The 23,182-nt window shown below is 47.2% G+C and overlaps 1 protein-coding gene across 1 annotated transcript in view; it reads right to left on the bottom strand.

The window, feature by feature from the left end:
• Positions 1-16,910, bottom strand: part of LOC139230424 (zinc-binding protein A33-like) — a 35,012-nt gene extending 18,102 nt beyond the window's left edge. Inside the window, exons 1-4 of the mRNA XM_070862260.1 lie at positions 16,497-16,910; positions 13,798-13,893; positions 4,844-5,071; positions 1,862-1,884 (exon numbers count right to left, since the gene is read on the bottom strand). Coding sequence (XP_070718361.1) covers positions 1,862-1,884; positions 4,844-5,071; positions 13,798-13,893; positions 16,497-16,910 — 761 coding nt within the window. The remainder of the gene's footprint in view (positions 1-1,861; positions 1,885-4,843; positions 5,072-13,797; positions 13,894-16,496) is intronic.
• Positions 16,911-23,182: the final 6,272 nt, after the last annotated feature.

Below are 23,182 nucleotides of genomic sequence, written 5' to 3'. Positions count from 1 at the left end.
GCGCATGTGCAGTAGCTCCAGGCGCCCAAAACTGTGTGGGAGTGGCCCGAAGCACGCAGTCCCTAGCCCTGGCCGAATGGCCTCACTGGGGCTGCGTGCATAAGGCTCCTCCCACGCCCAGCTCCTACATCCTCCCGACCCGACTCGACTCCCGCTTCCCCCCCGCCCCCGGACCGGACCCGACCCCCCGGACTGGACCCGACCCGCGCTCCCCCCCCCTCCACCCAACCTGACCTCCCTCCCCCTGCCCCCGACACGAACTGACCCGCTCTCCCTCCCTCCCCCACCCCTGACCCGAACCAACCCGACCTCCATCCTCCTCCCCCCCAACCCGACCCATGCTCCCGACCGCACCCCCCCCCCCCCCGGACCCGACCCGACCCGACCTGACCCTCGCTCCCAACCCCGACCCGCGCTTCCCCTGACCTGACCCGCGCTCCCGACCCCGGACCCGACCCGACCCAACCCAATGCCACCTACCTGTAAATCTGGTGCTGGGGACGGGCCCTGCCCGAAGTCTTGGGCCTGGCCGAGCCCGGCCCGTTCAGTCTCCCCCCGCCCCCTTCTCCTTCCCCCCCCCTTCTCCTTTCCCCCCTTTCCCCTTCCCCTTTCCCCTTCCCCTCTCCTCTCCCCCTTTCCCCTTCTCCTCTCCCCCCTTTCCCCTTTCTCCTCCTCCCCTTCCCCTTCTCCTCCCCCCTTCTCCTCTCCCCCCTTTCCCCTTCCCCTCTCCCCCCTTCTCCTCCTCCCCTTCCCCTTCTCCTCCCCCCCTTCTCCTCCTCCTCCACCCCCTCTCCACCCCTTCTCTCCCCCCCTCCCCTTCTCCCCCATCCCTCCCCCTTCCCTCCCTCCCCCTCTGCCTCCCTCCCTCCCCTCCCCCTGCACCCCCCTCTCTCCCTCTACCCCCCTCCTCCCCCTTCCCTCGCTGTCAGAAACACAGACACTGACAGACAGAGAGTGAGAGACACACACACACAGACAGACAGAGAGATAGAGACACTGACAGAGACACACTGGGGGAGGGGGGGTGGGGGCATCCCAGCTCGCTGTTGGAGGGCTCCCGGTGCTGCAGTCGGTAAGTAGAAAATGTTTTATTTATTGATTTAAAAAAAAATTATTTCTTATTAATTTTTTTTGATTGATTTATTGGTTGATTTATTGATGTTTTTATCATTTATTATTGATGATGGCTCTTTATTTGTAAAATTGAAGTGTTTAATGTTTGTAAACTTCCCTTTAAACCCCCCCCCCCCCATTCCCTACACCTGATTTGTAACCTACGCCTGATTTTCTAAAGTGTAGACAAGGTTTTTTCGAGCGTACAAAAATCTTCACTTACTCCATTCTAAGTTAGTTTGGAGTAAGTTTTCACTGCCGAAATTTTGAAAACAGGCGTAAGTGGCCGGACACGCCCCCTTTTGAAAAAAAATTTTGTTCCAAAGTGAAACTGTTCTAACTGACTAGAACTGGAGCAAAGTAAATACCGAGAATTTGAATTTCTAAGATACTCCGTTCTACACCAGTTGCTCCAAAAAATCAGGAGCAACTGAGGCCGAAACTTATCTACTCAATCTTCAGAGGACAACTCTCTCATCACAGCGATCAATCTAATTGCACCGTGCTGTACATTAAAATGTGTAATTCTTCGCAATTATCTTAATTCTCAAAAACTGGGTTGAACAAGAAGACTGCACTTCCTGCAAGCTTTGAACCCCAAGTGGAGGCAAATATTTAGCGTATTGTAAATAAAAAATGTTGCACTTTTGTAAAGTAAAATATTTTCAACAAAATTACATTTAACTGTAATTATTTATTACTTAAATTTCCGCGTATAAATTTACAAAGATATTAATAAATGTCATACCTGTTGATGACGGATCTGGCAACCTTTAAAAGAAGTGAAATGTAATCAACATAACTTGTGAATCGTTGTATATATAACTAAAAATCTTCTGTAAGCTGCGCTCTTCCTGCCTTTAACTTACTTCCTTTTCTCAGGACTTTTGATCAAGTTTTTCTGTGAACATTTGCTATGTTAACATTTCCTATTGAAGTGTTTTAATGTGAAGATCTGGCCACTAGGTGGCTCTGTGGTGAAGTCAACTCTATCCATCCATCCATTCATCCATTTATCCATCCCTACCCTCTCTACCCTCCCTACCCTCTCAACACTCCCTCCCCTCTCAACCCTCCCTACTATCTCTACCCTCCCTATCCTCCCTCCCTACCCTCTGTACCCTCTCTACCCTCTCTATCCTCCCTACTCTCTCTACACTCCCTACTCTCTCTACTCTCCCTACTCTCTCTACCCTCCCCACCCTCTCTACCCTCCATACCCTCCCTACTCTCTCTACCCTCTCTACTCTCTCTACCCTCCCCACCCTCTCTACCCTCCATACACTCCCTACTCTCTCTACCCTCCCTACTATCTCTACCCTCCCTATCCTCCCTCCCTACCCTCTGTACCCTCTCTACCCTCTCTATCCTCCCTACTCTCTCTACACTCCCTACTCTCTCTATTCTCCCTACTCTCTCTACCCTCCCTACCCTCTCTATCCTCTCTACCCTCCATAACCTTCCTCTCTACCCTCCCCACCCTCTCTACCCTCCCTACTCTCTCTACCCTCTCTTCCCTCCCTACCCTCCCCACCCTCTCTACTCTCTCTACCCTCTCTACCCTCCCTACCCTCCCTACCCTCTCTACCCTCTCTACCCTCTCTACCCCTCCCCACCCTCTCTACCCTCCCCACCTCTCTACCCTCCCCACCCTCTCTACCCTCTCTACCCTCCCTACCCTCTCTACCCTCCCTACCCTCTCTACCCTCCCCACCCTCTCTACCCTCCCTACCCTCTCTACCCTCCCTACCCTCTCTACCCTCCCTACCCTCCCTACTTTCTCTACTCTCTCTACCCTCCCCACCCTCTCTACTCTCCCTATCATCCCTACCCTCCCTACCCTCGCTACCCTCCCTTTCATCCTACCCTCCCTAACCTCTCTACTTTCCCTACCCTCCCTGCACTCTATATTGTCCCTACCCTCTCTATCTTCCCTACCCTCTCTATCCTCTCTACTTTCCCTACCCTTTCTACCCTTCTACACTCACTACCCTCTCTACCCTCCCTACACTCTCTACCCTCCCCACCCTCCCTATCCTCTCTTCCCTCCATACCCTCCATCCCTATCCTCCATACCCTCCCTACCCTTCCTACCTTCCCTCCCTACACTCCCTTCCCTCTCTACCCTCCCTACCCGCCCCTACCCTCCCTACACTCTCTACCCTCACTACCCACTCCACCCTCCCTCCCTACCCTCTCTGCGCTCCCTTTCATGTCTACCCCCCCTCCCTACCCTATCTACCCTCTTGACTCTCCATACTCTCCCAACCCTCTCTACCCTCCCTATCCTCTCTACCCTCTCAACCTCCCTACCCTCCCTACCCTCCCTTTCATCCCTACCCTCTCTACCCTCCCTACCCTCCCTCTCTACTCTCCCTACCCTCCCTTCCGACCCTCGCTACCCTCTCTAGCCTCCTCCCTACCCTCCCTACACTCTCTACCCTTCCTACTTATCCTCTCCACCCTACCCTCCCTACCTACCCTCTCTACCCTGCCACCCTCCTTATCCTCCCTACCTACCCGCCCTACCCTCCCTACCTACTCTCCCTATCCTCCCTACCTACCCTCCCTACCTACTCTCCCTATCCTCCCTACCTACTCTCCCTACCTACCCTCCCTACCCTCTCTACCCTCCCTCCCTACCCTCTCTACCCTCCCTACCTACCCTCCCTACCCTCTCTACCCCCCTCCCTACACTCTCTACCCTCCCTACTTACCCTCTCCACCCTACCTACACTCCCTACTCTCTCTACCCTCCCTACCTACCCTCTTTACCCTACTTATCATCCCTACCATCCATTTCTATCTATTGCAGCAGTAACTACACTTCCGAATTACTTCCCTAGTTGTGAAGCTTTAGGGAGACCTAGGAATATTACAGAATACTACAATCACAGAATGGTTACAGCACAGAAGGAGGCCTTTCGGCTCAATGGATCCGAGCCGGCTCTCTGGAAGAGCACTTCAGCTGGTCGCACTCGAGGGGGAAATATTCGAATTATCGCCCGGACCCGGCGCCACAACCGACTCCCGCGAAATTCCGTGGGAGCTCAGCAGCGGCACTAACTGGTAGCGCCCCACTTCTGCCGGTGGCATCATCACCGTGCACAGTGACCCGTTTTCACCCCAGAACGAAAATACGGTGGGCCCCGTGAGGCTTTAGGCCGCTCGCGGGGTGAAAGTTTAAGGGGAGGTGCGACGCTGAAAATATTTTAAACGGACCACTTACTAGTGGCGGCCTTCTCACCTTCATACCGCGGGGCCCATGCCGCGACGTTGCAGCCCAGCACTCTGCCTCTGTGCAGGGCTGCTGTCATGGTACCCGACTCCCTGGTAGTCTATTGGTGACCCATTCTCCCTCCTGCAGAGTCGGCAGCGTGGTCCTCCCCTTTAATGGAAGGGGGGGAGCCCTGTGTTCCCGCCGGCGCTCCGCACCGTGTTGCATGGAAAATTCGCCATGGTTAGCGCCCCAGTCCCGCCCCCGATAGGAGGTGGGCCGTGAGATTTTACACACTTTAGCTGGCAGGGTGAGAGTTCTGCACCTGACACAGGAAGTCCCACCTCGCTGCTGTTACTGCCCCCAACTGAGTTGGTACACAATGACGTGCTCCTATTGTTTCCCCGTTCACTTTTGCATTGATCAAGGGGACCCAATCAGAGCTTTAGGTGTTGCAAACTAACATATCCATTTCGTATTGCTTCTTACTTGATGGCGGGTTTGCCAGTATACCTTGAGTAATTCGATCGCTTGCAGCTTTAGTGTCTGCTGGATATTTGCTATTAATCGACAAATTGAAGCACTTTCCTCAGAGCTTTTCATCCAATTTTCTTCCAATCGTAAAAGGATCTCTTCCTTCTCTTTAAGCTTCATCATGAGAATCCGTTCCTCCCCTCTCAGAAAGTCGTGCAATTTAGTAAATTCAGTCTCGATCTCCTTCTGCAGATTCTCAATTTGTTTCTGGTAAATAAGCAGAAATCTCACATGGGAATCAACAGAAATGCAATCCCTCCAACCAAGTGATTCAGAAAATATATACAATTGCAACAGAATAACCTGCAATCAAAGCCAAGTACAGTAAAGACATTCGCCTGCATGTTTCCCCCGATCTTCCGCCGTGACTTCGCCGGAAGATCGGCAGAAACCCGAATACATTTCAGCGTTGTAAAATCAGCCATGTGTTCCATTAGTTGAACATAAACAATGCTTTTGAAAAATTTAGTATCCCCACATATTCCTCTTGCTGCTCCATCAGGTACAATCCGTTCGTCCGTTTTCCCTTTGCGGATTCCCCAAATTGAGATTATTACTGAGGGTTCCAGGGAGAGAAACTGGCTCAATTCCCCGGAGAAGTTGTCCCAGAACAGACAGGTGTAATGTCTGTAAGCTTGTAATGTTTGTAGCTCCACACTGTGGATGTGGACGTATTGTGTACTGCAACTGCAGAGTTAATAATTAAACAGAACCAGGCTTCCGAGAGAGCTGCCTGCCATATTAGGAGCTGTGTGTGCTGTGTTCTGTGAATATATCACATTTGGCGATGAGATGGGATTTTTCAGATGAGTTAAAGCTTAAATTTTGTTGGTGAAGGATTCAGCCAGCCGACAGAGAGACTTTGGAAGTTTCTGTCTTTGGAAAAAGCTACAAAATCCGAGGTAAAATACAGCACACCGTGTGAACAGCTAGAGATTAAAATGGCAGGTGTAATCGGACATTTGGGGGAATATAGACACGACCGGGAACATTTTTAAGCGAATGTGGATTGGCTAGAAATGTATTTCACTGCAAATAACATAATCGAAGTTCGAGACAATGCAGTCCAGAACCGGGCTGTGTTGGAACGTAAGAAAGCGATCTTCTTATCAGAGGTGGGTCCGGCATTGTACGAAACCCTTGTAAATCTGCTTGTGCCCGACGAGCCAAAGGACACAACACTTCAAGAGATTTTAACGAAGCTGGAGCAGCACTATAACCCCAAACCGTTAGAAATTGCTGAAAACTATTGTTTTGGGATTCGGAATCAAAAGGCTGATGAAAGTTTCAGTGATTACATCAAAGCATAAAAAAGCTATCGATGCACTGTAATTTTGGAAACTTTCAAAACTGAGCATTATAGGATCGTTTTGTTTGTGGGGTGAAAAATGATGTGAGCAGAAGGAAGATATTGACGACGGATAACTTGACTTTTGAGATTGCTTGTCAGACAGCGAGGTCTATGGGCATGGCCGAACAATATTCCCGAGAATTAAATAATAATTACGGTCGTCAATCAACCGAGGTAAATCACCTGCAGATTCAAAGTAAAAGATGGTGGGGGCCCAAAGTCTCAGAAATTGGAAATTCTAACAGAGCATCGAAGTCGTGCTATAGGTGCCTGGGACAACACATTGCTCAAGGTTGTCCATACGAGAAGGCAGAGTGTTTCTTCTGCAGAAAGACTGGGCATCTTGCGAAGGCATGCCGACTGAAGGATAAACCAGCTTTTAAAGCTATGAGTCCAGTGTTCAAAAAGTAGAAATGCCAAGAGACTATGTAGCATGTAAGAACAACAACAGGACAAGGAGATGTTAGAGTTACACGTCATCAGGAGCATGAGGTTAACGGACAGCGATTCGGAAAGCATCAAAATCCACACAGATGTTGCATGATTCAAGATACCAATGGAAATTGACACAGGTGCATCCGTCAGTGTAGTACTGGAGTCACTGTACCACGACAAATTACGTGATTTCCAACTGGAGAAAATCCAAGATAGAGCTGCGAGGCTACTCGGGAGAGAAAATTCCTGTGGTAGGTCGTATCACCGTACCGGTGAAATTTAAAGATCAATTTCAGAACTTGCCTCTAATAGTAGTGAAAGGAGACAAGTCTGTCTTACTAGGAAGAAATTGGTTCAGCTCACTGAAGCTGGATTGGAGTAAGATTTTCTGTGTGGAAGCAAGATTTTCATCAACGGATGCGGTTATCAAGAACTATCCGAAGGTGTTCTGCGAAATGGGCAGTCCGATCCAAGGCTTCAAGGCGAGTGTCAGGGTACAGAAGGACGCTAGATCGGTTGACTACAAGCTACTTTCCATACCATATGCACTTAAGGAGAAAGTTGAGCAAAAACTGAAAAGACTAGAGACTGAGAACATTATTTGTAAGATAGATCGATGTAATTGGGCTACACCCATTATTGTTGTACCTAAGTCCGATGGTAAGGTAAGATTGTGTGGTGATTATAAGGTAACTATAAACCAGGTTCTAGAGGGTAATGTCCCCAATACATTGCCGAATATAGAAGATTTGTTCACAACACTGACAGGTGGTCAGATCTTCTCAAAACTGGATCTTACGAATGCCTACTTACAGCTTGAACTAGATGAGGAGTCCAAGTCGTGTTTAACTATAAATACTCATCTAGGCCTATATCAGTTTAATAGGCTATCGTTTGGAGTGTCTTCCGCCCCTGCCATATTCCAAGGGGTGATGAACCAGATTTTGCAAGGTCTTGAAGGGGTAGTATGTTATTTGGATGACATACTAATTTCAGCACCAAATAGGCAAATTCATAACATATTGAATGAAGTCTCAAACAGCTCAAGAAACACAGAGTACGAGTGTCTGCTTGTAAGTGTGAGTTATTTAAAAACTCAGTGGAGTACTTAGGGTACAAAGTAGACAAAGGTGATTTACATCCGACCATGGAAAAATTGGATGCAATTAGAAATGCACCCACTCCCAGGAATGTCACTGAACTTCATTCATTCTTGGGTCTTTTGAACTATTATGGGAAGTTCCGATCAAATTTGGCTACAGTATTACATCCACTGAATGAACTTTTGAAAAAACAGGTCCATTGGAAGTGGTCAAAAGAATACGATACAGCTTTCAAGGAGTGTAAAAGCAAATTAGTAGAGAGCACCATGTTAGTTCACTGTGACATATCTAAGGAGATTAAGCTAGCATGTGATGCCTCTCCATATGGAGTTGGGGCAGTAATCTCTCATGTATCACGTAGTGGGGAGAAGAGACCAATTGCTTTTGCTTCACGCACTCTCAGTGCCAGTGAGAGTAATTATGCGCAAATTGAAAGGGAAGCTTTGGCATTAATTTTTGGGGTCAAGAAGTTTCACAAATACTTGTATGGTCGTAAGTTTACCATCATTACGGACTATAAGCCCCTAGCAGCAATCCTCCATCCAAAGTCCCCAGTTCCAACATTAACTGCAGCCCGAATGCAGAGGTGGGCTTTGATTTTGTCAGCATATATATACGATATTGAATACAGATGATCAGCTGATCACAGTAATGCTGATGCAATGTCTAGATTTCCTTCCCCATCACAAGTTACACCCGATAGGGAAGAAGTGTTTTATTTTTCATACATTGATGAACTGCCAGTCACAGCTGAAGAGATTGGTAGAGCAACCAAACGTGACCCAGTGATGTCAAAGGTGTATGAGTATATTGCACATGGATAGCCAAACCAGGTAATAGACAAAGATACACATCCATTCTTCATTCATAGGAATGAATTATCAGTCGATAAAGATTGTATCATGTGGGGTGCAAGAGTGGTTATACCAAATAAATTCAGGTCCAAATTATTAGGAGACCTCCATGACCAGCACCTGGGAATGTGCTTGACCAAGAGTTTTGCACGCAGTTATTTATGGTGGCCAGGTCTTGATAAAGATATAGAATACATCGTGAGTCAGTGTACGACATGTCAATCGGTAAGCAAGCAACCACCAACAGTACCATTACAGCCATGGAAATGGCCTCCCAGGGTGTGGCAAAGGCTACATATTGATTTTGCTGAGTTAGAAGGACAATTGTTCATTGTGATTGATTGCCATTTGAAGTGGGTTGAGGTGTTTTTAATGTGGAAAATAACAACAAGTAAAACATTGGACATTTTACAAAAATGATTTTCTTCATTTGGCCTCCCTGAAGAGATTGTTTTGGATAATGGATCACAATTTTGTTCAGAAGAATTTGCACAATTCACGAGCAAAAATGGTGTGAAACATACCAAGGTTCCACCATACCATCCTGCTTCGAATGGTGCAGCAGAGCGCACTGTACAAATTGTAAAACGTGCCCTCATAAAACAAATGTTAGATCCAAATCCAAGGAAACAACAGTTGTCATTGGATCACAAATTGGCTAATTTTTTGATTACATATCGAAATACTCCTCATACAACTACTGGTAGAACACCAGCAAAGTTTTTTCTCAAATGACAGCCACGAACCAGATTCTCGTTGTTAAAACCAAATTTGGCACAGTCCGTAGAAGAGACACAATTAAGACAGAAAGAGAATCATGATAGAGGTAGAGTAAAAGAGAGAAGTGTAAAATTAAACCAGAAGGTGAAAGTGAAGAACCATCATGTCATGTATTCAACTATCATTGTAACCCATGTATAAGCTGACCTAAGTTGTACATCTTGAGAACATTGACCACAAGGGGGTGAACTTGTGGGAGACACTCCTAACCTGGACTTTCAGGTATAAAAGGGGAAGCTCCACCCACCTTCATCACTTGAGGTCTTGGTAATAAAGGTAACTGGTCATAGAGTGACCTTCTCTCAAGTATCGGCCTCGTGTGCATTTATACTGTATAATAAGGACATATCATTGGCAATGAGAAACTGGGATTTAAACCACGCGAGCATGGCCACTAGCAGCACAGAAGAGAGGTACTGTGTTGGTGATGATTGGGACGACTTTATTGAGAGACAACAGCAAAGTTTTGTCACTAAGGAATGGTTGGGACAGGATTCGGCCGACAAATGCAGGGCTCATCTCCTGACTGTTTGTGGATCCAGGGCGTACTCCCTGATGAAGGACCTTCTAGCGCCAGAGAAAGGGGCTACGGGATGGTAGAAAAGGAAACGGTAGCATGTGTATGTGCAATAAAAAAAAAATGCACCAGTACCTGTTTAGCAGGAAATTTGAGCTGGAGACAGATCACAAACCCCTAACGTTCCTTTTGGCCGACAGCAAGGCCATAAATGCGAATGCATCGGCCCGCATACAGAGGTGGGCACTCACGTTAGCCGCCGATGACTACACAATTCGGCACAGACCAGGCACTGAAAACTGTGCCGATGCTCTCAGCAGGCTCCCACTAGCCACCACTGAGGGGGCAACTGAGCAACCTGCTGAGATGGTCATGGCTGTTGAAGTTTTCGAAAGCGAAGGCTCACCTGTGACAGCCCGTCAGATTAAAGTCTGGACAAATAAAGACCTGCTACTGTCTTTAGATAAGAAATGTGTCCTGAATGGGGACTGGGCAGCCACGTACGGGGCATGCCCTGAGGAATTTAAACCGTTTCATAGGCGCAAGGATGAACTCTCGATTCAGGCCGCTTGCCTACTGTGGAGAAACCGAGTAGTCATGCCCCAGAGGGGCAGAGAGGTGTTTATCAGAAAACTTCACAATGAGCACCCGGGCATTGCAATGATGAAGGCAATTGCCAGGTCACATGTTTGGTGGCTAGCGATAGATGCAGATCTGGAACTTTGTGTTCGCAGGTGCAACATGTGTGCTCAGCTGGGCAACGCACCTAGTGAAGCCCCCCTTAGCCCCTGGTCCTGTCCCGCCAAGCCATGATCACGCATCCATGTGGACTACACAGGTCCTTTCATGGAAAAAATGTGTTTGGTTGTCGTAGACGCCTACTCCAAATGGATTGAGTGTGCCATTTTAAATTCAAGCACATCCTCTGCCACGGTAGAAAGTTTACAGGCAATGTTCGCCGCCCTTGGCCTACCGGATGTCTTGATCAGCGACAATGGCCCATGCTTCACAAGCACTGAATTCCAGGACTTCATGGCAGGCAATGGAATCAACCATGTCAGAACGGCACCGTTCAAGCCGGCCTCAAACGGCCAGGCGGAACGAGCAGTGCAGATAATCAAACAGGGGATGCTCAGAATCCAAGGGGGTTCCCTTCAAAGCCGCTTCTCACGCCTCCTGTTGGCCAATAGATCCCGACCACACTTGCTCACAGGGGTTCCACCCTCAGAGCTGCTAATGAAAAGGACGCTCAAAACCAGGTTATCCCTTATACACCCTACTATGAAAGAAATTGTTGAGAGCAGGCGTCAGTCACAATGTGACTACCATGACAGGAATGCGAGGGCGTGATGTATTGATGTCAATGACCCTGTTTTTGCCTTAATTATGCTGCAGGCCCAAATGGCTTGCAGGCACTGTGATTGCCAAAGAGGGGAATAGGGTTTTGGTAGTTAAACTTACCAGTGGCCAAATCTGCCGCAAACACGTGGATCAAACTAAAAGGAGGATCAGCAATCCCTTGGAAGAAGAAGAGGAAGAATACGATGTAGAGTTTACTCCACCACAGGTGACCGAACACCGGAACCAAATGGAGGAGAGCCCAGTCACTGTGGGCAGTCCGGACAGGCCTGAGGCACCGCAAACAGCAGACACTCAGGCCAGCGCCCAACAACAGGAGCCCCAACTCAGGCACTCTGCAAGGGAGCGTAAACCACCAGAGAGGCTTAACTTGTGATCCCAATAAGACTTTGGGGGGGAGGTGATGTCATGTATTCAACTATCATTGTAACCCGTGTATAAGCTGACCTAAGTTGTACACCTTGAGAACATTGACCACAAGGGGGTGAACTTGTGGGAGACACTCCTAACCTGGACTTTCAGGTATAAAAGGGGAAGCTCCACCCACCTTCATCACTTGAGGTCTTGGTAATAAAGGTAATTGGTCACAGAGTGACCTTCTCTCAAGTATGGGCCTCGTGTGCATTTATACTGTAGAGTAAGGACATATCAATCACCATAAATGGTTAAAGTGGTTACCAGGAAGTGTGGTGAAGATATGTGGTCCTCGCACATATTTGGTAAAGATGTTTGATAATGGACATGTTAGGTTTGTTCATATTGATCATATTTTACCTACAGACATGGAAGGAGTTGAAGATGGGAATGATTCAGTTATTTATGACTCATCAGATAGTTTTGATACACCAGTAGCAAATCCTAAATCTAATGTACTGGAAATAAATCCAGGAGAGAATCAGAATGAAAGTCTAAGTCCGAGTCAGGAAAACAAAGAGCCTGAAGTTAGAGTGAGTTCAAATGAAAATCAAGAAATTCCATGGAGGAAAACTTTCCTCAGGATGAACCTCGAATGAGTTTAGATTCGACACCATGTTTGGAAGGTTCTGTTCGAGAGCGAAGGTATCCTCTTCGAAACAGAAAACAAGTGGTAAAGTTAAATTTGTAAATATGGAAAAAAAAAAGTTTATATCCTGTGTTATGTATAAACATGAAAGTTATGTATGATATTTGTTATAATAACTTCTTCATTAAGGAGGGAGATGTGTAATGTCTGTAAGCTTGTAATGTATGTAGCTCCACACTGTGGATATGGACGTATTGTGTACTGCAACTGCAAAGTTAATAATTAAACAGAACCAGGCAGATTCCGGAGGCTTCCGAGAGAGCTGCCTGCCATGTTAGGAGCTGTGTGTGCTGTGTTCTGTGAATATATCACAACAGGGTTTACAACGTCCCCACAAGGCATTTGGAGCCCTGTTGATGCAATGGTTTAGAACCATAATCAATCTGGGGCCCATGCTTTCTAAAATGTTACATTTTAAATAGGAGGGGAGGTAAGCTTTGTTCACACATGGCACCACTGTGCTCGCTAACCTACATTGGCCCCCAGTCCAACAAGGCCTCGATTTTAAAATTCTTATCCTTGTGTTTAAACCCCTTCATGGCCTCACCTCTCCCTATATCGGTTACCTCCTCCAGCCTCACAACCCCTGCATCCCCAATTGACATCGCACCACAATTGGTGGCAGCTGCTGAGGCCTCAAGCTCAGGAATTCCCTCCCTAAACCTCTCCGCCTCTCAACCTCTCTCTTTCTCCTTTAAGGCACTCCTTAAAACCTACCACGTTGACCAAAATTTTGTTCACCTGTCCTCATATCTCCTAATGTGACTGGGTGTCAAATTGTGTTTGATAATTGCTCCTGTGGAGCGCCTTGGGCCTTATTACTATGTTAATGGCACTATACAAATACAAGCTGGTATTTGTTGTGTGGCCAGCATGAGCGGGACTATCTCCTGGGTAGGAGAGTTCCATTCAGCTAGACAAACAGACATAAGGTTCTACCTGGCTGAATCCAATACAGCAGTCCCAGTCTGAGGCAGTATATCGCCATTATATCATATGGAACTGGTGATAAGCAACAATACAGAAAACCCAATTGCAGTTTCACAACTGTTCCGGGAGTGAGCAGACTGCAAGCAATAACTGCTGTCTTGCCCGAATTTGGATGCAGATGACGTTAGTTGATGTTGCTTGTGATGTTTGAAAAGTTATTTTTCAAGCATGCCACACCCCTAAACTGCTCTGCAATACATCTGTGTGTACGACATCATCATTATCATAGGCAGTCTCTTGGAATCGAGGAAGACTTGCTTCCACTCCTAAAGTGAGTTCTTTGCTGGCTGAACAGTCCAATACGAGAGCCAATGGGGACACAAGGACAGGAGTAGGCCACTCAGCCCCTCGAGCCCAGGCATATCCATACAGGATTGGAACTGCGACCTCAGTCTGAAATGTTCATACACCATACAGCCGATTGCTTGACTTGCGCTTGCCGCTGCGACACAGGATAATGTGGAATATTGACATAGCTCACCTTTACTTTCGCCTGATCTGCTTTGTCTTCACCCTGACTTTTGGAATGAGCTTCCAGCTGTATTTGGAGAGATTCCCTCACTCCTTTCAGCTTTTCCTGAAACAAAATGAATTGAATCAATCGAGCGCGTGCACTGACTGCTGTCCCACTGTTTGGGAGATCCGGCCGGGAGAGGAGTTAATCCCGCAACGGTCCAGGTCAACCCCTGCCCCATGGTGAGCAACTCCTTGATAACTCACTCAACGCCACGGTTGTGACCACCCAATCCTGTGCTAAGAAGGGGAATAAATCAACCAGTGCTCTCCTACCCAATCAGAACCCAGTAGCCCATATAAAAAAACACAGAAAACGCGGAAACAATCATCATCATAGGCAGTCCCTCGAAATCGAGGAAGACTTGCTTCCACTCTAAAAGTGAGTTCTCAGGTGACTGAACAGTCCAATACGGGAATTACAGTCTCTGTCATACGTAGGGCAGACAGTGGTTGAAGGAAAGGGTGGGTGGGGAGTCTGGTTTGCTGCACGCTCCTTCCGCTGTCTGCGCTTGGTTTCTGCATGCTCTTGGCGACGAGACTCGAGGTGCTCAGCACCTTCCCGAGTACTCTTCCTCCACTTAGGGCGGTCTTAGGCCAGTGATTCCTAGTTGCCAATGGGGATGTTGCACTTTATGAAGGAAGCTTTGAGGGTGCCCTTGAAATGTTTCCACTGTCCACCTGGGGCTCGCTTGTTGTGTAGGAGTTCCAAGTAGAGCGCTTGCTTTGGGAGTCTTGTGTCGGGCATGCAGACAATGTGGCCCGCCCAACGGAGCTGGTCGAGTGTGGTCAGTACTTCGATGCTGGGGATGTTGGCCTGATCGAGAACAGTGACGTTGGTGCGTCTGTCCTCCCAGTGGATTTGCAGGATCTTGTGGAGGCAGCGCTGGTGGCATTTCTCCTGCACTTTGAGGTGTCTGCTGTTTACGGTCCACGTCTCTGAGCCATACAGGAGGGCGGGTATCACTACAGCCCTGTAGACCATAATCTTGGTACCAGATTTGAGGTCCTGGTCGTCAAACACTCTCTTCCTCGGGTGACCGAAGGCTGCGCTGATACACTGGAGGTGCAGTGCAACCTTCGGTTATTTAAACAATAGCACGGTACCGATATGGTTGATCGATATTGATCGTGTTAGTTTCATCTTTCATAGCCATTTGGAACAGGAGGAGCCCATTCAGCCCCTCGAGTCTGCCCCGCAGTTCAGTTCGATCATGACTGATCTGTACCTCGTACCCATTTACCCGCCTCTGCTCCATATCCCTCGATACCCAACAAAAATCTATCGATCTCAGTCTCGAAAGCTTCAACCGACCCCCAGCATCCACAACTTTTTGTGGAGAGAGTTCCAGATTTCCACCAACCTTTGCGTAAAAACTTTCTTCCCGATTCCCCTCCTGAATGGCCTGGATCTAATTTTAAGGTGTACGATCTACAAGATGCACTGCAGTAACTCGGCAGCACCTCCTAAACCCTCAACCTCCACCACCTAGAAGGACAAGGGCAGCAGGCACATGGGAGCATCACCACCACATGCAAATGCCCCCCCTCCGCACCCCCCCCAAGTCACACACCATCCTGACTTGGAAATATATCTTCATCGTCGCTGGGTCAAAATCCTGGAACTCCCTCCCTAACAGCACTGTGGGACCACCTTCACCACACGGACTGCAGCGGTTCAAGTTGGCGACTTACCACCATCTTCTCGAGGGAAATTAGGGATGGGCAATAAGTGCCGGCGACGCCCACATTCCACGTTCTTGCTTCTCCCACCTGAGGAAATAGTTTCTCTGTATCATAGGAACAGGAGTAGGCCATTCAGCCCCTCAGGCCTGTTGCCCCATTCAATGAGATCACGGCTGATCTGCGTCCTAACTCCTTACACCAGCCTTTGGCCCTTATCCCTTAACATCTTTGGTTAACAGAAAGCTATCAATCTCAGAGTTAAAATTAACAATTGGCCTAGCACCAATTGCCGTTTGCCTAAAAGAGTTCCAAACTTCTACCACCCTTTACGTGTCGAAGTGTTTCCTAATTTTATTGCGAGTCCTCGAATTCTCAAACAACATAAATAGTTTCGCTGTATCACGAGAGTGCCAGCTGTGGCTCAGTGGGTAGCACTCTCGCCTCTTGAGTCAGCAGGTTGTGGGTTCACAGTCCCACTCCAGGGAGTGCTGCACTGTCTTTCGGATGGGACGTTAAACCGAGACCCCATCTACCCTCTCAGGTGGATGTAAAAGATCCCATGGCACTATTCCGAAAACGAGCAGGGGAGTTATCCCCAGTGTCCTGGAAAATATTTATCCCTCAATCAACATAACAAAAACAGATTATCTGGTCATTATCACATTGCTGTATGTGGGAGCTTGCTGTGCGCACATTGGCTGCTGCGTTTCCCACATTACAACAGTGACTACACTCCAAATGTACTTCATTGGCTGTAAAGAGCTTTGAAACATCCGGTGGTCGTGAATAGGCGCTATATAAATCCAAGTCTTTCTTACACTATCGAATCCTTTTAACATTCGCTAGGGGAAAGAGAGTTACACAGCATGGTGCATGTTCCAGGTCGTGCGATGGATCAACTTTGTTGATCAGTTATCGGTTTACAATGGGCCGGAGCTTTGGTGAGATCGAAATGATCGGCTTGGAGAAATGGCCAATTACCTGACAGACCTCAGCCGCTTCTTGCAAGGGCCTGACTGTGTGATTGGCGTGATCGCGGGATGTCGTGCAAATCAGGCAGATCGCACTTTGATCATCTTCGCAAAACATTTTGATTTTCTCGTCGTGCTTCTCGCAGTAGTCGGTCGCCTTCTCCTTGCTGAGATTGAGCGTCATTTCCCGAATGGTGTGCACCAGACTGGACACCAAGGGGTTGCCCCTGACCGTCCTCTGAGGGAACTGCTCCCTGCACTGCGGGCAGCTGGCCACTCCGCCCATCGCCTCCCAATGCTGGCTAATGCAGGCTCGGCAGAAATTATGGCCGCAGTCGACCGTCACCGGATCCCTGTATAAATCCCCACAGATTGGACAGGTCGCTTCCATTTCCATCTTGCCTATTTGCTTTGCAGACGCCATGTCAGCAGCGGCTGGAGTTGCTGCTTTCAACTCCAGCTCAGCCCCAGGAAGAAGTCAAGTAAGCGGCTACGTGGGAGTTGCTGGAATCATTGGAGAAGGATTGTGCCCTGGAGATAACGTCTAGTGACACGCCCAGGGGTTGTCAAAGGCGCTATAAAATGCAAATCGTTTCTTTCCTCTCCTGGCCATTCGCTCTAAGAACATAAGAAATAGGAGCAGGAGTAGGCCATTTGGCCCCTCGAGCCTACGCCACCATTCAATGAGATCATGGCTAACAACTATATTTAAGCCCCTCGTAATTTTGTACACCTCAATGAGGTCTCTCCGAAGCCTCCTCTGTTCCAATGAAAACAAATGCAGCCTATCTAATCTGTCCTCATAGCTTAGATTCTCCAGTCCCGGCAACATCTTCATGAATCTCCTCTGTACCCTCTCCAGTGCAATCACGTCCTTCCGGTAATGCGATGACCAGAACTGCACACAGTGCTCCATGTCTGATCTGATCATGGGCTCAGCTCCACTTCCCTGCCCGCTCCCCATAACCCTTGACTCCCTCATCATTCAAGAATCTGTCTATCTCTGCCTTAAATATATTCAAAGACCCAGACTCCACAGCTCTCTGGGGCAGCAAATTCCATAGATGTAAAACCCTCTGAGAGAAGACATTTCTTCTCATCTCAGTTTTAAATGGGCGGCCCCTTATTCTAAGACTATGTCCCCTAGTTTTAGTTTCCCCGATGAGTGGAAATATCCCCTCTGCATCCACCTTGTCGAGCCCCCTCATTATCTTTTAAGTCTCATGTACAAGTCTAGATAGTAATTATTGATATAAAAACAAAAAATGCTGGAAATCTCAGCTGGTTAGGCAGCATCTGTAGAAAGAGAAACAGGGTTAACGTTTCAGGTCGATGACCCTTCTGAATGTTCGAAATGAAAAGATTCTTGAGGAGCACTGAAAGGGGGGAGGGGAGGAAAGAACAAAAGGGAAGGTCTGCGATAAGGTGGAAGGCAGGAGAGATTTGAGAGGCAAAAGGGGGATCATGGGCCGACTTGAGATGGTAATGGCAGAAGTTAGAAAAAGAAGAGCCTAGATAGGGTGTGAATGGCGGAATAATTGCCAGCTGCCATGGGAAGTAGAGAAACTCCAGCATCCGCAGTATTTTGCTTTTGTATTAGTAACTATTGATAGGTTATCTGACTATTTTAAGGGGTGTTCTTTCTACTTTTGCATTCATTCCCAATCCCCATTCTTCCAGGTGCCTTGCGATCTTTGTCTACATTAATTAAGTTGCTACGGTGGATGTGCCAGTGGTGGCGAGCGAACTTAGATCAACTAATTTCGAAACGTCAGTTCCTGTTTATTGAATTATTCCACATTTACTACCAAAATAAATAATAGAAATGAGAGTTATTGGCATACATCACCTTTTTCTGTAGAAATTAATCTTGGGGGATAGCTCTAAGCATATTTTATCGGCTGCTTATTGTACCATGTTTCAGTTCCATTGAATATCATGTCATTAGCTTTCAAGAGCTTCCACACACACATTACAGCTTGAGGGCAATAGAAATTGGTTAGTGACAAGGATCAGATTACGCTGTAGAAATTTCAGCTGAGACAGCTATGAAGATCAGTTGTGAGGTTTTGCCAACTGAAGACTAATGGACTTTGAACATTATATGAATGTTATTGGTCATCAAACTGCCATTATCATGTAGTGCAAATGATCAGTTGGCTTCATTTACAGATAAGCTGGTGCAAACAACAAGATGCTAGCCGCAGACTTGGCTGTCTGTCCAAAGATTTTAAAAATGCAATTTGATGACCTAATCATAGAATTATAGAATCATAGAAGTTTACAGCACGGAAGGAGGCCATTTCAGCCCATCATGTCCATGCCGGCCAACAAGAGGCTATCTAGCATAATCCCACTTTCTAGCTCTAGGTCCATAGCCCTGTAGGTTATGGCACTTCAGGTACACATCCAAGTACTTTTTAAATGTAGTGAGGGTTTCTGCCTCTACCACCCTTTCAGGCAGTGAGTTCCAGACCCGCACAACCCTCTAGGTGAAGAAATTTCCCCTCAAATCCCCTCTAAACCTTCTACCAATTACTTTAAATTTATGCCCCCTGGTTGTTGACCCCTCTGCTAAGGGAAATAGGCCCTTTCTATCCACTATATCTAGACCCCTCATAATTTTATACACCTCAATGAGGTTTCCCCTCAGCCTCCTCTGTTCCAATGAAAACAAATCCAGCCTATCTAATCTGTCCTCATAGCTTAGATTCTTCACTCCCGGCAACATCCTCTTGAATTTCCTCTGTACCCGCTCCAGTGCGATCACATCCTTCCTGTAATGTGGTGACCAGAACTGCATGCAGTACTCCAGCTGTGGCCTAACCAGTGTTTTATACATTTCAAGCATAACCCCCACTGCTCTTGTATTCTATGCCTCGGCTAATAAAGGCAAGCATTCAGTATGCCTTCTTAACCACCTTATCCATCTGGTCTGCTACTTTCAGGGATCTGTGGACCTGCACTGCCAGGTCCCTCTGTTCCTCTACACTTCTCAGTATCCTACCATTTAATGTGTATTCCCTTTCCTTGTCAGCCCTCCCAAATGAGCAAAGTGATGAGATTAACGGCAATCACATCACTGTGTCACTGCCACAAACTCTTCGAACGTTTGAGGCAATCAATGCCCTTTAAGTGACCCTGCAACTGCCCAGCACATTCTGCGTAAACTTACATTTTTACAACCATCAGATATAATGCTGGGAAATTGGCACACTTACCATTACAGTAAATACTAATACAAGTATTTTAAGTCAATGGAAATTGACTGCAATATTTGCAAACTTGCTAAATTAGAAAGCAATTTCGAAGGATGAGAAATTCAACAGCATTAACATAATCTCATCATTTTAAAAAGTGCTATCTAAAGAAAAAAATAAAGTCTTGGATTTCTACAGGTTGTGGTTGTTGGAGGTCAATCATCTCAGCCCCAGGGCATCCCTGCAGGAGTTCGCCAGAGCAGTGTTTAAGGCCCAACCATCTTCAGCTGCTTCATCAATGACCTTCCCACCATCATAAGTTCAGACATGGGTATGTTTGCTGATGATTGCACAGTGTTCAGTGCCATTCATAATTCCTCAGATAATGAAGCAATCCATGCCTGCATGCAGCAAGACCAGGACAACATTCAGGCTTGGGCTGATAAGTGGCAAGTAACATTCACACCAGGCAATGACTATCTCCAACCAGTGAGAGCCTAACCACCGTCCCTTGACATTCAATGGTATTACCATTGCCAAACCCCCACTATCAACATCCTTGGGGGTCACCATTGACCAGAAACTTAACTGGACCAGCCACATAAATACTGTGGCTGCAAGAGCAGGTCAGAATCTGGGTATTCTGAAGCAAGTGACTCACCTCCTGACTCCCCAAAGCCTTTCCACCATTTCCAAGACACAAGTCAGGAGTGTGATGGAATACTCTCCACTTGCCTGGATGAGTGCAGCTCCAACAACATGCAAGAGGCTCGACACCATCCAGGACAAAGCAGCCAGCTTGATCGGCACTCCATATAGAAATGATTTGGATGAGGGAACCAAATGTAATATTTCCTAGTTTGCTGATGACACAAACCTAGGTGGGATTGTGAGTTGTGAGCAGGATGCAAAGATGTTGCAAGGTGACTTAGATAGGTTGAGTGAGTGGGCAGATGCAGTATAACATGGATAAATGTGAAGTTAATCACTTTGGTAGGAAAAACATAAAGACAAAGTATTATTTAAATGGTGATAGCTTGGGAAATGTTGATGTACATAGGAACCTGGAAGTTCTTGTACACCAGTCATTGACAGCAAACATGCAGGTGCAGCAAGCAGTTAGGAAGGCAAATGGTATGTTGGCCTTCATTGCAAGAGAGTTTGAGTACAGGAGCAAGGATGTCTTGCTACAGTTATACAGGGCCTTGGTGAGACCACACCTGGAGTATTGTGTGCAGTTTTGGTCTCCTTACCTAAGAAAGGATATACTAGCCATAGAGGGAGTGCAGCAAAGGTTCACCAGACTGATTCCTGGGATGGCAGGACTGTCGTATGAGGAGAGATTGGGTCAACTAGGCCTGTATTCACGAGAGTTTAGAAGAATGAGAGGGGATCTCATTGAAACGTATAACATTCTGACAGGGTTGGACAGACTGGATGCGGGAAGGATATTTCCCCTGGCTGGGAAGTCTAGAACAAGGGGTCACAGTCTCAGGATACGGGTTAGGAAATTTAGGACCGAGACGAGGAGACATTTTTTCACTCAGAGGGTGGTGAACCTGTGGAATTCTCTGCCACAGAAGGCTGTAGAGGCCAAGTCACTGAATATATTTAAGAAGGAGATAGATAGATTTCTGGACACAAAAGGCATCAAGGGGTATGGGGAAAAAGCGGGAATATGGTATTGAGATAGAGGATCAGCCATGATTATAATTGAATGGCGGTGCAGGCTCAAAGGGCTGAATGGCCTACTACTGCTCCTTTTTTCTATGTTTCTATGTTTCAATCCATCACTTAAACATTCACTCCCTCCATCACCAACACACTGTGGCTGCAGTGTGTACCATCTACAAGATGCACTGCAGCAACTCGCCAAGGCTTCTTCGGCAGCACCTCCCAAACCCACGACCTCTACCAACTAGAAGGACAAAGGCAGCAGGCACATGAGAACACCATCACCTCCAAGTTACACACTATCCTGACTTGTAACTATAGCGCCGTTCCTTCATCGTCGCTGGGCCAAAATCCTGGAACTCCCTCCCTAACTGCACTGTGGGAGTACCTTCACCACACGGACTGCAGCGGTTCAAGAAGACGGCTCACCACCACCTTCTCAAGGGCAATTAGGGATGGGCAATAAATGTTGGACGCTTGCGATGTCCACATCCCAGGAACAAATTTTTAAAAAATCAGGTTGTGTGTAAAATTGGGGACGATACATTCATCAGGAAACTGATGGAATCAGGCACAAAGCTGGCTTTATTCCCCATTCAATCATACACACTGTAGCCACGATACGCTGGTGGTGGAGGGAGTGAATGTTTACTCTCCATTTTACTTTCCATTGAATTCAGTGGATGGTCACAATGGGTGGGGTGTAAAACCGGAGTGGGTAATTTTAACTTAACCCACTGGGTGAGAAGACGGGGAGGGGGGAGGGGGCGGGTCCAATATTACTGTCCACCGACTTCAATGGAGAATGAGATTGGGTCAGGGTAGCAAACCAGTAGCATCGATTTTAACCCCCACCCCCGCCTCTTGCTCAGTGAGAGTGGTGCACACGAGGATATAACGAGGATAGTGCAACAAAATTTGCAGATGACACAAAGATTAGTGGGAAAGCGGGTTGTGTAGAGGACACAGAGAGGCTGCAAAGAGATTTAGATAGGTTAAGCGAATGGGCTAAGGTATGGCAGATGGAATACAATGTCGGAAAGTGTGAGGTCATCCACTTTGGGAAAAAAAACAGCAACAGGGAATATTATTTGAATGGGGAGAAATTGCAACATGCTGCGGTGCAGAGGGATCTGGGGGTCCTTGTGCATGAATCCCAAAAAGTTAGTTTGCAGGTGCAACAGGTAATCAGGAAGGCGAATGGAATGTTGGCCTTCATTGCGAGAGGGATGGAGTACAAAAGCAGGGAGGTCCTGCTGCAACTGTATAGGGTATTGGTGAGGCCGCACCTGGAGTACTGCGTGCAGTTTTTGTCACCTTACTTAAGGAAGGATGTACTAGCTTTGGAGAGGGTACAGAGACGATTCACTAGGCTGATTCCGGAGATGAGGGGTTTACCTTATGATGATAGATTGAGTAGACTGGGTCTTTACTCGTTGGAGTTCAGAAGGATGAGGGGTGATCTTATAGAAACATTTAAAATAATGAAAGGGATAGACAAGATAGAGGCAGAGAGGTTGTTTCCACTGGTCGGGGAGACTAGAACTCGGGGGCACAGCCTCAAAATACAGGGGAGACAATTTAAAACCGAGTTGAGAAGGAATTTCTTCTCCCAGAGGGTTGTGAATCTGTGGAATTCTCTGCCCAAGGAAGCAGTTGAGGCTAGCTCATTGAATGTATTCAAGTCACGGATAGATAGATTTTTAACCAATAAGGGAATTAAGGGTTACGTGGAGCGGGCGGGTAAGTGGAGCTGAGTCCACGGCCAGATCAGCCATGATCTTGTTGAATGGCGGAGCAGGCTCGAAGGGCTAGATAGCCT

The sequence above is a fragment of the Pristiophorus japonicus genome, chromosome 19, assembly GCF_044704955.1.
Source record: "Pristiophorus japonicus isolate sPriJap1 chromosome 19, sPriJap1.hap1, whole genome shotgun sequence".
NCBI classification, from domain to species: domain Eukaryota; kingdom Metazoa; phylum Chordata; class Chondrichthyes; family Pristiophoridae; genus Pristiophorus; species Pristiophorus japonicus.
Note: the sequence above shows the minus strand (reverse complement) of the source record. Positions and strands in the feature narration are given on the sequence as shown.